We start from the raw sequence: 15,978 nt of genomic DNA, 5'->3' as shown, positions 1-15,978 counted from the left end.
ACAAACAGGGCCAGGCATATGGAAGGAGGTAACTGGATTACAGCAAGAAGGCTGGAGAGATTTTTCTGCCATTAGCTGACATGAAAGGAAGAATGAAGTGAATACTGCTCTGTCACCTATGTCTAGGCTAGAAAGAGCCAGCAGCTCTGTTATTCCTAGAGTTTGCTACTCCCTGTTGATAGGTGTGGCCAACTCTGCACAGGTGTCTATCAGGAAAAGGAAAACATCAGGATTAACTTTGGATAACAGATTTGAGCAGTAAAGCACAAGCTTCAGAATCAAACAGACATGGGCTCAATCCTGACTTTGTCACTTACCCAGCTGTGTAACCTTAGGCAATTTCTTAATGGCTTCCATATCTATAATCTAGGAATAAAACTTACAAAATTGTTTTGAGGGTCACATAAGAATAATATATATTAGGCAGATAGCAGCATCTGGCATGAGTACTTGCTTCTCTTTGAGCACTTAACGACTCTTTGACAGGCATACCTCCTACCTCCTCTGTGATGATCTGAAACAGTGACAATCCCTTCCAGGAAAGGGAGAAAATCAGACTTGGGCTTTTCCCAACAGTGCCTCAATAGGATTAATCTGGGAAACTCTGCACATCCTATTCTCCTTGTGAAAATTCATAATGCACATTAGTATATTAAAAGCTCAGAAAATTCTTACAGTAAAGAAACCTATCTGATTTTATTTACATTTATTTGACTTTTTGTTTTCACAGTAACTACCCCACTCTGCATTTGGAAAAAATGCTACTCCAGCAAACAAGCCTGTTAAAACTGCTAGGCAGGGGCAGGGGTGGAAAAGGGGAATGGAAAGAGGTATCAAAATTTTCCTTGATATTTCATCCTTTTTCAGGTTATAAAAAAAAAAAAAAAAGCATTTCAAAGAACCCTCGCAGAATATTATTTATTTTGTGATCACAGAAGTGTTTTGAAGACCCATAAAATGACCATTCTCAAACATTCTGGTGTCAGAACCTGCTATAGTTTGGACGTTTGTCCCCACCAGCCTCATGTCGAAATTTGATCCAATGTTGGAGGTGGGACCTAATAGGAGGTGTCTGGTTCATGGGGCAGGTCCCCCACGAATGGCAGTAATGAATGAGTTCTCATTTTATTAGTCCCTCAGAGCTAGTTATTAAAAAGAGCCTGGTACCGCCCCCCGCCTTGCTTCCTCTCTCACCATGTGATCCCTGCACACACAGACCCCGCCTTTGCCTTCCGCCACAAGTGGAAGCAGCCTGAGGCTTTCACCAGATGCCCAATCTTCCAGCCAGCAGAACTGTGAGCTAAATAAACCTCTTTTCTTTATTAATGACCCAGCCTCGGGTATTCCTTTATAGGAACACTAAACAGACTAAGTAAGACAAAACCAACCCCTTTATGCTCTTAAAAATTATTAAGGATGGAGGGATGGGGATGACAAAGTGGCACAAGCAACTGCTGAGGGTGATGAATGTGCTAATTATCTTGACTGTGTTCATGGCTGGTATAATGCATTTTATGTATCAATCTGGCTGGGCTGTTTGTGGTGTTGACTAAATATGGTCAAACACTAGTCTAGACATTGCTGTGAAGGTATTTTGTAGATGTGACTAACATCTACAGTTTATTTTAAGTAAAGGGAAACTACCCTCGATAATGTAGGTGAGCCTCATCCAATCAGTTGAAGACTCTCTCTAAGAGCAAAAACTGAGATTCCTTCCTGGGGAAGGAATTCTGCCTTAAGAATGTAACAGAAATCCTGTCGGAGTTTCCTGTGAAATCCTGCCAGCCTGCCCCATAGATCTCAAACTCAAAACCACAACGTCAACTCCTGAGTTTCTAGCCTGCTGGCCTGTCCTACATATTTCAGACTTGCCAACACCCACAATGGCATGAGATAATTCCTTAAAATAATTTCTTAATATGTAAACACACATCCTATTGGATCTATTTCTTTGGAGAACCCTCACTGGTAAAGATGAATTCAAAAGTATATACATATGCCAAAATGTATTAAGTTATATAATTTATATATGTCCAATTTATTATCTATCAATTATATATTAATAAAACTATAAACAATTACTGAGAAACTCAGAGCTTTTGTTTATGTAGGTGATCTCAGTCAACACTGAATTAGAAATTGGCACTGATAAATTTTTAAAATATTTTAATATCTATTAATATGTATGTTTATGTATATTAACATTTATTTTTTTATTTTAAAAAGAGCTATATTTTTCAAAACAAATTAGTAAAAGAGTGGGACTTTTAAATATTTCTACAAATCTCTTTAATATCTGACTTAAAAGAAAACAGCTGTTTCTCATCTCTGCTTCAGCATTCAATATGTTACAACATGTTGTTTTGGTGACTCCAAAATTTGACAAGTGGTGGTTTCCTACAGAGTTACAATGTGGAATCTGGAACCACATTAACAAACTTTCAAACACTATTGTATTAAAATCCACTGACCTATCTTCAATTCTGAATGGATCTTTTACCCATATATTATTTTCTCACATCAGGTGTTGGTCTTCAGAAAACACTGATGCACAGAGTTATGAAGACTTTCCAAATATTGATATATTTCATTATACAATATCAAAACAATCATATTGGTTAATATCATCAACAATCTAATCAGAAAAGTCTTTATATAGGAAGTTTCAAGCTCACAGTAAAATACGAATTTTACAAAATTCTAATTTTTGCTTGAAAGCTCAAATTTTAGTGATGTCAACAAATACTGTCTATGGTTTTCCTAAAAGTAACAGGCTTATGTCATTTATTCTCAAAGAAATGTCTTTCAAATATTCAAGTCTGAATAAATATAATTTTTCTGTACGTTATTCTAAGTAAAAATGCTGTTCCATATAAAAAGAAGCTAGCTCATCTTGCAAATGTTTTTTAAGATAATCTTCATACTTCAGCATATAGGAGTACTACATGGTACTTCCCATACTGACAATATTAAAGAGATATGCACTACCAGGTCAAACTTTACTGAAATTAACCACTTTCACTGCATCATAATAAACTTAAAGTGAAACTGGCATTTTGTTCTTGTTGCTTTTGCAAGCACATGGCAGAAAAGAATGCAATGACTGCTAGTACAGTTTGTGGCTACCACATTATTTTGCACTAAGGCATCAGCAGTTTTAGTCTACCACTGCTTTTGCATAACAGAGTAAAAGGGATAGTATCATCTCAATACTCTTATAAAAGTGGTTTGGATCTCACAGACCCCCTGCAAACCTCCGCATAGACACCTTCCTCATGGGTTTCAGGGACTCTTGGAGGCCCACAGGCCAAACTTTGAAAACTGTTGAAATGATTACAGGCACATCAGTGGCTCCACAATTTGTATAAGGTGGAGCAACCTTGATCAGAAATGAGGAGCTGAGGAACTTGCCTCAAAGCTGTATTTGCACAGCAAGTTCATATTTTACTTATGATGTCTATTATTGGAAGGGATAAATTTACATGTAATTGGACAATAATCAGGGAAATTTTGCATATTATTCTGATTATAAGAATAAAGTTATTTCTGATCTATCATGGACAGTCTACCAAATTTGGGCTTATTAGTAAGTGGCTTCATAATCAAATTTCTAAACTAATTTCTACAAACTAAATGTAGTACTAATATTTCTTCAATGTAAAACTAAGCAGAAACCATTGCTAAGTTTTTAAGTGGCCCACTTTCAGTTTAACACTGTTAAGTAATAAAAGGTAGTCATTTAATTTATAACACCATAAACTTTAATTCAAGTGAAACTTACCATGTACCATATTGGGACAAATGTTTATAGTCATTGTACCTTCTGATTTTAACATTTAGGCCATTGAAAGATACACTGGAGGAGAATAATACAGATGTTCAAAATGCACTACTCATTAACAATGCTTTTCGATAAAAATATTGTCCTCTGATGAAATCAAGAAGCCTGCCAATTAAAGGCAAAAAAAAAAAAAAAACCCAAAATGTTGACTTAGGAACTGTTTAAAATGAAGCAGAGTGTATATTAACACTTAACAGAACAAACCATTTTTAAGCTATTGAGTCAAATATCCTAGAACTCATGTTATAAAACTACATTTTAAGCCATACAATTTAAATTTTATAAAACCAAAATAACAATAAAGGTCAACTTACTCGATCTGCTAATCCTCCAGGAACTATAGTCCTCACAACCACGCCACTTGATTTTCCTCCAACTATTCCGAAACCTAATCCAGAACCATCATTAACAAGCTCAACATCTTCAATATGGCCCCAACAAACCTACAAATTAATTGCAAGTAAGAGCCACAGTGTCAGTAAAACACACAGATTCTTAGCTTTCCAATACAGTAATTACTAAAGTAACAGATTTGCAACAAATGACATTCATACAGTTAATCCAGGGAATCTTATAGAGACTAAGATACATACAGAGAGATAATCATATGGTCATTGCCCTTAATGATCTTACAATCCAGTAGAGAGAGAAACTAAAACACAAATAATTAATAACCAAGGGCGAATATTGGATCATAGGACACTGCAGTTCAAAGAGGACAAAAAACATTTCTCATTTCCCAGTCTACACCTAATATCTAGCACAGTGCCCTGCTTATAGTAGGAACCAATAAATATGTGTTTGTTTGAATTCACAAAATGTCATAGAGATTTTAGGGGGGAGGGGAAGTGCAAGATGTCAAATCCAATGAAGAAATATGGAAAACTTCAGGGAAAAAGGGCATTTAAGTTGCACTACCAAGAAGGAAGACATCCAAGCAAAACGGAAACACAAGACCAAAACTAGGCCAGACAACAGAGTGGGTGAAAGATACAGCCAGAAGATTGAGTCTAACTGGGTAAGCAAGTGGGAATCACTGAAGGTTTTAGAAGAGGGAATGTCAGGAACAAAGCAGTGGGTTAGGAAAATTAATCTGGCAGCCATGTGAAGAATGAAATGGTGAGAAGGACATGAGGTAAAGAGACTAATTTAGGAGACTCTCATGAGGGAGAGGAAAGGCAGGCCCAACAGAAGATGCAGCAATAGGATTATACAAATCAGACTAAAAGACGTAAGTGCTTTCCCGCTAACTGGCAGGCTTCTATGAGAAATGTGCATTACACTCACACAATACAACTATAAAACAAAATCCTCCCTCTTAAGATCATGAGAGTATACTCACTACTTAGTTTTTCCAGTATACTCAATTGGAAAGTTACTATGCATTGTTAAAATAAACAAGAATATTGGGATTATTTAATTAACTCATGTCTGGAACAATATCTAGTATCTGGGAAGCAATAACGCTTGCCAATTGAATATGCCTGAATTAATAATAGCAGCAATATTCACAGATTACCGGGCACTGTGCTTAGCCTTCACTTGCCTTCTCGTTCAGATTTCACAACCCCTCTGAGAACTAGATACCGTTACAAGTTCCAAGTAACAGATAAAGAAACCAAGGTGCAGGAGAAGTAAAGGAAGCTGCCAGTGTGTCACAGCTAGGAAGTAGAAGAAATGGACTTGAATCCATTGAAGCCTGACTCCAAAGCCCTTGTTCTTTATATGCTAAAACAATGTCCCACTTTGTTCACTGCATTTATTATGTAAATTGTGCTGTATAAATATTGCTGATTACAATAGGGAAAATGCCTATACATTAATTTGTGTTGTGACCTTGTACTGTACCCAGACAGTCCATTTTTTCCTTTGTCCCAATGAATAAAAATTAAATAAATCAGCTAGCACTTAGTGTTATAAGAAAATAAGATTTATTAGCTTGCATTCTGAAGATGCAGGCCAAAATTTGTAAAATGTTATAAAACAAAAGTGTAAGGAGTCCCAAAAGAGACATATACTTTTATTCTTTTAAACTGTTCAGTATGTATCCTTACATGAAAACTGCTATAACTTTATAGTATCAATAATCTAGTCATAAACCCCCATTATAATTTACAAAAATGTTTTTGAAATAAATAACCAAATCTTACTTAAGACACTCAACAGTAAGTCTCTAATAGAAACTCTCAATTAATTAACTGGCTACATCACCAAGGAACACAAGACTCTTTCCATTACCAAATAAATTACACCTAATACTTCAATTTGGCCTCTATATTAAATAACAATCTTAAATAAGGAGACCCACAGGACATTGAAAAGACCAAAGAAAAAGAAAAAAAAAAAACAACTACAGAAACATCTTGTTTAAATATTGCTAATGTTGCATTTGGGGATATAATCATCTTTCTGGAACTATGATCAGTAAAATGACACCTTCTGAATGTCTTCACAATCAATGGTATAATTCAAAATTAAGTATTTTTCCAAATTTGCAACTCACTGTTTCGGGAAGAGATGTATCAGTTAGGCTGGTAGAAGTACTGCTTTTTGTGTGGACTGGTTCCCTGGCCACCACCAGACGTAAAGATCCGGTAGTTTGTTGTAATAATGCAATTGCGTGCTGATGGGAAATGTTCTGATCCAGTGGCGTGTGATTAATGGCCAATATCTGGTCATTTTCCTTCAATCTTTGATCCCTGAATCGTACAAGAAAAGAAATTTTTGTTTTAAGTGATCTAATAGCCTGATTTTTAAAAGTCTGTTATTCAAGTTAAGCAGTCTGGTGTTTGTGGCACTACTTCACTCCGTACATTTATTCAAATAATTATTTCATTATATAACAGAGCTCTTCAGAGTAGTTTTCATCAAAGCATTTATTAACCAATTAGCCAATTAGGTAGTACATCCCTAAACATACACACACATTTTAAAAGGCATTTGGCTAGAAAAATAAACAAAATTTACAGGGCCTCACTGGCAAGGTTTTGCAAGTATGGACACTGCCTCCATTACTGTACAAACCCTACCCCTGAACCCCTTCCAATCTGACTTCTACCCATACTACACTGGGGTAACTACATTCTCAACTGTACCAGTAACCTCCTCTCTAGCAGATTCATCCAGTCTCCACTGTTCTTCACTTTTCCAACAGTTGTCAATAGAGGCCAAATCCTCCTCCTTGAGATTTCATAAAGATTACTTCCAAATCTGTATCTGAGCTCTTTTTTCTCTCCCAATCTCCCAACTGATAACCAAGGTAAAAGACTATTTTTAAAAGAAACTAGCAACATCTCCAAAGAAAACAAAGCACTACTGTAGTATTTACTGAGCACTTACGAGTCAGGTCCTGTGTTAAGCGCTGTATGTATGTGCATTAATCTCATTTAAACTTCACAACAGACTTTTCAGTACTTAGCTAAATTTTACATATTAAGAAACTGAAGCCTAGACAAGCCCAGCATCTTATCTAAAGAGAGTCAGACTCTGAAGCAGTCTTTAAATTCTTATGTTAAAGTGCATCCTAAGGACAGCCTAGGATTTACTCTGCCCTGGTTTAGTGCATGTAACTTTATTATCTCCCAAACACCAGTGATGGCCTCCTCTTCTTGTTTACTCATTAACACCACAATTCTTCTTTCTCTTGCATCCACCCATCTCCTCCCTTCATTCCCAAAGTCCACATTCCAGTCTGAATCCTTATCTAATACCTAAAATAGAATTTGCAAAATTCCACAAGATTTATTTTTCTATGCTGTCTTCATGCTGGTATTTCCCAACTCAAACATGTGTAATGATCTACCAATGTTATTGACCAATAAAGAGAGAACCAAAAGAAAGAAAAACAAACTCCTGTAATGATTATGTCATAAAAGAACATTTTTAGGCCGGGCGCGGTGGCTCACGCCTGTAATCCTAGCACTCTGGGAGGCCGAGGTGGGCGGATCGTTTGAGCTCAGGAGTTCGAGACCAGCCTGAGCAAGAGCGAGACCCCATCTCTACTAAAAATAGAAAGAAATTATATGGACAGCTAAAAATATATATATAGAAAAAATTAGCCGGGCATGGTGGTGCATGCCTGTAGTCCCAGCTACTCGGGAGGCTGAGACAGGAGGATCGCTTGAGCTCAGGAGTTTGAGGTTGCTGTGAGCTAGGCTAACGCCACGGCACTCACTCTAGCCTGGGCAACAGAGTGAGACTCTGTCTCAAAAAAAAAAAAAAAAAAAAAAAATTAAAAAAAAAAAAAAAAAAAAAAAGAACATTTTTAACATTTAAAATACAGGAAGGGATTTATTTCAGAACAGAGAATAATCTTTTTTGTGAGTAAAATCTTGAATTATGAAAAGTCCATTATTATTGCCTTTATTTTTCTCACTCAGTTCAAAGCAGATCAGCAAAACTTTGTCATGGACCAAAATATAGTAACTAATGACTTCTAGGACACAGTGTAACCTTGGTTAGCATTCAAAGGCCTCCATGTTTGCCCCAAAGTACTCTTCCGACTTGGATTCCTCCCTGCATAAACCCCTTGTCCAACTACTCTGATCTACTTCTTTTTTCTCAAACATGTTTGGCATTTTCTGCTCTTGTATAAATTGTGTCCTCAATCTCTACTGCCTTTCTACTCTGCTCAGCCAAATTCAATCCACCCTTTACGACCCAGCTGAGAGTCTTTCTCTCCCTCCATAACTTACCTTATTTCCACAATGTTCTGAATCACTCAGTAAATACTCATTTATACTAAGTATGCTGTCCCCAGTGCAGCTAAATCCTCCTTTATTAGATTTTTTTAAGTTTTCTGAGGACAGGGACTCATATGTTTCAGATTCTCCCTTGGAATTAGCAAGGTGACTATTTCAATTTATGATGCCAAAATTGTGGGTGGCTCTCATGGTAGATTATGTAGCATTAAAAATCCTTTTATTAATATTAGGAATGGCTTATGTTATATTAAGAGACAAGAATAAGATAAAAATAAAATCTATATTCTATGACCTTGTCTTTATCCAAGTCAAAGTGGTCTTTATTTCTTGTTATATTTCTGTATTTTTAAATTTTCTATTATATACATATATTACTTTCATAATGATTTTTCTAATTTTAAAATATATATATTTTGAATTGAGAATGCTGCTTGTGAACTTCCCCCCAATCCTCAGAAAACATTTTCTCTTTTAAATATAAATACTACAGGACAATATCCAGGAATTATTTCCATTCTTCCATCTCCAATGTCCTTCTTTCCTTCTTTCTCAACTTCTTCACCTGAACTCCTATTCACAGCTTGTTCATTTAGGGATATTTCTTAATTAATCCCAAATGAATGAATTACTCTTGAATCTTTTCAACCTTGATGTAGCTCATTTTTCATAAGTCAGTCCAATTTACTAACTCTGTAAGTTTTCTCTCTTCTAGAAATCAATTTTAATCTACCTTTTCCCCTACACAATATACTTCCTTTCTTTCCAGTTAGAATTCACTAAGGAAATATAAACTCAACTCAAGATAAACTAGGTAAAGAGAAGAAGTCTTCTGGAAAATATGATTTTGTTTTATTTTATTTTTGTTTTGATATGATATCTTGCTATGTTGCCCAGGCTGGTCTCAAACTCCTGGACTCAAGCAATCCTTCTACCTCAGCTCCTAAGTAGCTGGGATTACATGTGCATGCCACTTGTGCCCAGCTGAAAATAGGATTTTTGATGCATTTTAAAGTTTAATTGAATTAGCTTTCCTACTCCTATTATTTACAATTTAACTCCCCCATACTATTATACTATACATATTAAAAATAGTATACAATTAATTATGCTATATATACAAATGCAATGCCCATACAAATTTTTATATATAATTGTACACAATTATATTATATACATATATGTGCAATTTAACTCTCTCATACTAATTTTTATATATACACATATATACACACACATATATATTCAATTCACACTCTCCATTCAATGGGAAACCAGTTCTTGTCTCTCCACGATATTCAGAAATAATGGATTTCCACAACTCTCAGAGCCAACAGGTCTTAGGCAAGCTCCTAAAATAATACAGTTCTATATGGAAAGTCCTCAGCAAAAAGAAAGAACTGATCAAAACCACGAAGACCCTTTAACATGATCTGGAAGGCCCCTACCTCTCCCCAGCCCCTTCTTGCACCATCTTGCACTCTGCTCCCCCTCCAGATAAGCACCACCCACACTCCACACACAGGAGCTGTGTTCTATCTCTCCACAGGCTAACGGTCAAGAGAGTGTCTCTATTTCTTTCCCCATCACCTCCTGCTTTCTGCAGACCCTGTTGTTTCCCCTCAAACCTCCTTTCAAGTACAGTTCAAGTACCTCTGGAAAGGGACTGCTCAGCCTTGGTCAAGGTTCTTTACACACTCAAATAATCAACTCCTCTTTTTAATTTGTAATCACAGACCTATTCCTACAGAGTACTGAGACATAAGAATTGACAGCAAGATTGAGATAATATCCTTTGTTTGCCATTTTATACCCAGCACATAGCACACAGTATGCATTCAATAAATATTTGCTAAATAATGAGCAGATAGATGGGTAAAGATGTAATGCTCCTCATGCTGTAAAAGGTTCCAAGTTCCTTTCTAATTATTTTGCCTATGGCTTATTCTTCCTATTCAATAAACTCTGTACCACCTTTTCCCAATGCTTCTAATTCCCAATGTCTTCCAGCAGATGTTTAACAGCACAGTATAGAACAATGTCTAATTCAAAATGTAAGCCACTCCTCCACAGGCTTCCATTTTATGCTTCTTCAAAAATAAAGCTTGGCCAGGTCCAGTTGCTCACATCTGTAATCCTAGGACTTTGGGAGACCAAGGTGGGAGGATTGCTTGAGTTCAGGAGTTCAAGACCAGCCTAAGCAAGAGCGAGACCCTATCTCTACAAAAAATAGAAAAATCAGCCAGGTGTGGTGGCACAGGTCTGCAGTCCCAGCTACTTGGGAGGCTGAGGCAGGAGGATTACTTGAGCCCAGGAGTTTGAGGTTGCAGTGAGCTATGATGACACCACTGTACTCTAGCCGGAGCAAAAGAGAAAGATCCTGTCTCAAAAAAATAAAATAAAATAAAATAAAGCTTAATGGAGACCACAACAGAAAACTATTTAAAAAACTATTAAAGAGTTATTAAACAGCTATTAAATAGTTACTAAAAATTCAGTAAAAATAATCAAACATTTGCTTTTCTTAAATTTGGTAAATCATTTTTATATGTTATTTTCACATATAATGAAAAAACTATATAGGTACATTTCAGAGTTTCTTTATCTGTTAAATAAAAATACGACTAAGGTGTTTTTCTGTTTCTTTTATTTAGAAGATTTCCCTACATTTATTTAGAAAACTTATTTTTAAGTTTTTCCTGTATTCCTTTATATTACAGGCCTCCTAAGCCCTCCCCCTCATCTATGGCCCACATTAGCTATATCATTTATTGTACGACTATATCTTTTCATTGTATTTTAACAATACTAAAAACATCATTATAGGATTTTTTTAAGGTTGTTAGCCTATTGCAATACTATTAATATTTGGGGTTTTTTTCCTATATGTACTGAAAGTAAAAATTCAAACATACAGATAGGCACATATACTTTGTCCTATGGATATTCAAAATCCCAATAACAGATATGAAATATAGTCTACTCACTTATTATTGATTAAACAAACAGATGCTAAGCAACTATTATATGCTATGTAGTGTGTTAGGCAGCATGGGAAATGCCTGCAAAGAACCTGTACTCAATTAACGGGAGGGAAAAGTAGGAAGATATACACAGTATATTAAATATGTATTGTATATATCATGCTATTTTGTATATTGCCAGAAGAGTAGTAGCAAATATATATTGAGCCTAGGCACTCCTCTAATACATATTATTATTTCATCTGTATCTTACCATAACATTGCCATTTTACAGATCAAAAAACTAAAATTTTTAGCAAGACGAAGTAACTTGACCAAGGTAACACAGCTAGAGAGAAAACCAATAGTCAAATCCATTCTGAAACACTTCGCTGAAAAAAAAATCTTAAAAGAAAGAAAGAATTATATGGATTACTGACCTGACAGAAGTATATAAAGATTAAAGATTATAGTATTAGAAGTTCAACCTGGTAGGAAGAATTAACCTACATATCATAGAGTGCTGCTTAACTTTTCATCAACAACATTTATGTATCTAAATGTCAAATATATAGATAACACAAAGTTAGAAAGGATAATAAATTTTTTAGATCAGAATTTCCCGGCCGGGCGCGGTGGTTCACGCCTGTAATCCTAGCTCTCTGGGAGGCCGAGGCGGGTGGATCGCTTGAGGTCAGGAGTTCGAGACCAGCCTGAGCAAGAGCGAGACCCCATCTCTACTAAAAATAGAAAGAAATTATATGGACAACTAAAAATCTATATAGAAAAAATTAGCCGGGCATGGTGGCGCATGCCTGTAGTCCCAGCTACTCGGGAGGCTGAGGCAGTAGGATCGCTTAAGCCAAGGAGTCTGAGGTTGCTGTGAGCTAAGCTGACGCCATGGCACTCACTCTAGCCTGGGCAACAAAGTGAGACTCTGTCTCAACAAAAAAAAAAAAAAAAGAATTTCCCAAAGTGTCCCAAGGAACTTAATAGGTGTTGTTTAAAGAAAAAGCTCCATATTACAAGTAGGACCAATCAATTCTATATAGACAGAAAGCAATGGCCAGGCGTGGTGGATTATGCCTGTAATCCTAGCATTCTGGGAGGTCAAGGCAGGAGGATCACTTGAGGTCAGAAGTTCAAGACCAGCCTCAGCAAGAGCAAGACGCCATCTCTACTAAAAAAAAAATAGAAAGATATTAGCCAAGCAACTAAAAAAAAAAAAAAAAAAAAATAGAAAAAATCAGCTGGGTGTGGTGGCGCATGCCTATAGTCCCAGCTACTTGGGAGGCTGAGGCAAGAGGATCGCTCAGGAGTTCGAGGTTGTTATGAGCTAGGCTGACACCACGGCACTCTAGCCTGGGCAACAGAGTGAGACTCTGTCTCAAAAAAAGAAAAAAAAAAAAAAAGTAGGTTAGTAGTTGCCAGGGATGGATGAGGATGGGGATCTGCCGGGGAGGAATTAGTAGTGACTATTAACAGTACCGTATTTCCTTTTGGGGTGAAGGAAATGTTCTGGAATTAGACAGTGAGGATGGTTGCACTACATTGTAAATATACTAAAAACCACTGCATTGTACACTTTAAAATGGGGAAGTTTATGTCATGTGAATTATATCCCAACAGTAGTAAACAAACAAAAAAAGTTTAAAAACCTAAAGAGAACAGTTAACTAATCAAAGTTAAATAGGCTTTTTTCTTTCAAGAGAATTCATAACCTTAAATAAGCTAATGTTAATAAATTTTAAGTCCAGGTTTATCCTGTATCATCTAAGAATAGTCCTAGTTTATACCTGCTGTCTCTGTTTCATTATTAATAGCACACCTCTCACTCCTAAAACCGTACCAACTTGTACCATAAATTATATGATCACCCTACCTAGGTACGCCCAAGCTCCAAGAACAGGACAGAGTTTCTCAGATACATCTGACCACTGTTACGGTTCCACAGAACATACTTGAGGAAATTTTGCATTAGATGGCAGAATAAAGGTGCAAAGTCATGGAAACCCATTATGTCTGAATTTTGAGTTGGGAAGACTAGAATTAATCCCCCATGAATGGAGAACGTGAATTCAAAAATATGTTATTGAGAATTTTTATAATAATGTACTACCACTGTTGCTATTATTCTAATGGACACATTTGAATAATATCAATATTCATCTAATATCCTTATTAAATGTATAATAAACCAAAGACTAGAAATCAAATACAGACAAAATATAAGGCTTGCACATTCCCCTTAAAAAATAAAAGCAAGTACAATATGAAGGAATCACATAGACTTGAGGGGCCTCTTAATTGACAGTAAGTTTAATAAATCAACAGTTTGCTATGACTACCAAAAAAGTTGTTATAATCTTAAGTTTAATAAACATGTAATAGTATGCAGAATGAGAATTCAATATTCCCATCCTACTGATCAGCCCGTAGCTAAAATATCATGTTCAGCTGTAAGAGACAGTGATGGAATGAAAAGAACACCAGCTTTGCAGTCAGAGATGCAGTCTTCGAATCACATCACCATTCCAGCATTAATAGCTCCGTGCCTACAGGTAACCCACTGAATCTCTCTGAACCTCAGCTTTCTCGTTTATAAAATAGAGCAATGATACCTACATAGCTGAACTGCTGCCACATGTATGCAAGAACAGCCACAAAAGTCCTGACAAACACAAAGGAAGAGCTAAATTAAGTGTTAGCTGCTACTGTTACTGTTTTTATTACTGGTTTCTTACTTTCTTTATGTTTTCTGAATTATCAGAAAAAAATTAACAAAATGCAAAATGAACATTTTCCTCACCTGTCTGCTACACTCCCTGGCTGTACTTCCTTCACGAAGATATCAACTTCTCCCAAATGTTGCCTTCTAAGGGCCACCACACTGAATCCAAGGCCTCCAGATGAAGGCCGTTCTATATCTATGTATTCAATTTGCCGGCCCTAATGAAGGGGGGATGGAAAAAAAAAAAAAATCAGTGATGTACATTTAACCAACATATACTTTCTGCAGAACTGAAATTGCTTAGCACAGAACAGCTTCTCCTAAGTCATCTCTCTAGAACCATATAAACTCAGCATTTCAGTAATAAATTATTGCTGGAAATCCTCTCACTTGATTATTTTCAGTAGAGCATAAGAGGGAGCGTGCAGTGTTCTGCAACCTCAGGGACTCAGAGGTATTTTCACACTTCATTCGCCTTATTAGTTGAATCCCAAGCTGGCTGAAAACTCCTGAGAAAAATGCCTATTCCCACATTAAATTCCAAATTACTTTTTACATTGAATTTCCCTAAATTTTCTTGATGCAAAATATATTTTTAAATGAAGAAAATAAATTAGATATTAAAAATATTCTAGTTTTTAGCCTAAGTTAGAACTAGCTGCACTTTTTAGGATTCTTTTTTAATTCTATTGTGATGAATTAATATTCCTTTTATTCAGTCAATTCAAAAGACCATGCAAAGGCCACCATTCAATGGGTTCTGCCTGTGACAGCCAAGTATTTTAATGCTTTCGTTAACAACTGCATTTATAACAGAACAATGTCATAAATGGAATCAATTAACAAAAGCATCACATAGAAATAATTACTAGTCAAATGAAGGTGATAGAACTATAAAGTCAAAAAAGGAATTAGGTCCCGAACATTATTTAACTATCATCCCTTAAAGAGATCATTTTTAACTTTGAGACCCAAGTTTCATTTCCATTTTTAATTGGGGAGGTGAACAAACACAAAACATATCCAAAAATTCAATTTTCTATTATTTAATTTTTAATAGGTATTCGGGCTACAACTGAAATACCCTTCCAAAGGATTTTCTAGGTTTTCCAAAGTATATCAGTTCTAACTCCCATTAATTCTGTTTTGATATAAAATTTAAAACAGTTCCAATTGTGTTTTGTCACTTCCGGCAAGCATTAATTTTCCTCCTGTGATCAAAACCAGTAGGAATCTCTTTCCTTACAAGAACAGACATATGTGTCCAATTGGAGTCATTATCTAAAAACTCTCCTTACCACATACATGGATGTAACTTTAAGCCAATTAAGTTTCCAATATAGAAAATGGTGTCAATTCTCCCTATCAGTATAAAATTATAAGCAAGAAAAATACACAGTAACACATTTTATGGCAAAAAGTATGAATATGGTTTTCTTTTTTAACCTAAAACAGGAGAAATGAAGCTAAATATTGACAAGATATAACTTTACCTGAGCCATCTGTTGAATGATTGAGTTAAAGTCTTCATTTCCCAACTTCGGGGTCCAAGAAGATAACCCAGATACAGTCGAGTTATTAGAGAGCCTGTTGGCATTTCCATTAGTAATGGAACCATCTGTGAACACTAACAAACCTTTCCTAGAAAAATCAAAGTTGGTTGAACAATCTGGGGGTACATGGCTGAGCTGTTGGAGAGAAAAACAAGAGAATCATTAATAGAAAGCTATAGAAAAGTAATCA

At 35.8% G+C, this 15,978-nt stretch overlaps 1 protein-coding gene across 1 annotated transcript in view; it reads right to left on the bottom strand.

The window, feature by feature from the left end:
* The window catches only part of PATJ (PATJ crumbs cell polarity complex component), a 337,921-nt gene that overhangs the window by 303,159 nt on the left and 18,784 nt on the right, over positions 1–15,978 (bottom strand). The window contains exons 4-7 of the mRNA XM_069480086.1: positions 15,729–15,923; positions 14,314–14,453; positions 6,345–6,540; positions 4,156–4,284 (exon numbers count right to left, since the gene is read on the bottom strand). Of these exons, the coding sequence (XP_069336187.1) occupies positions 4,156–4,284; positions 6,345–6,540; positions 14,314–14,453; positions 15,729–15,923 (660 nt within the window). The remainder of the gene's footprint in view (positions 1–4,155; positions 4,285–6,344; positions 6,541–14,313; positions 14,454–15,728; positions 15,924–15,978) is intronic.

The sequence above is a fragment of the Eulemur rufifrons genome, chromosome 8 (genome assembly GCF_041146395.1).
Source record: "Eulemur rufifrons isolate Redbay chromosome 8, OSU_ERuf_1, whole genome shotgun sequence".
NCBI lineage: Eukaryota > Metazoa > Chordata > Mammalia > Primates > Lemuridae > Eulemur > Eulemur rufifrons.
This window is presented reverse-complemented; position numbering and strand designations above follow the sequence as displayed.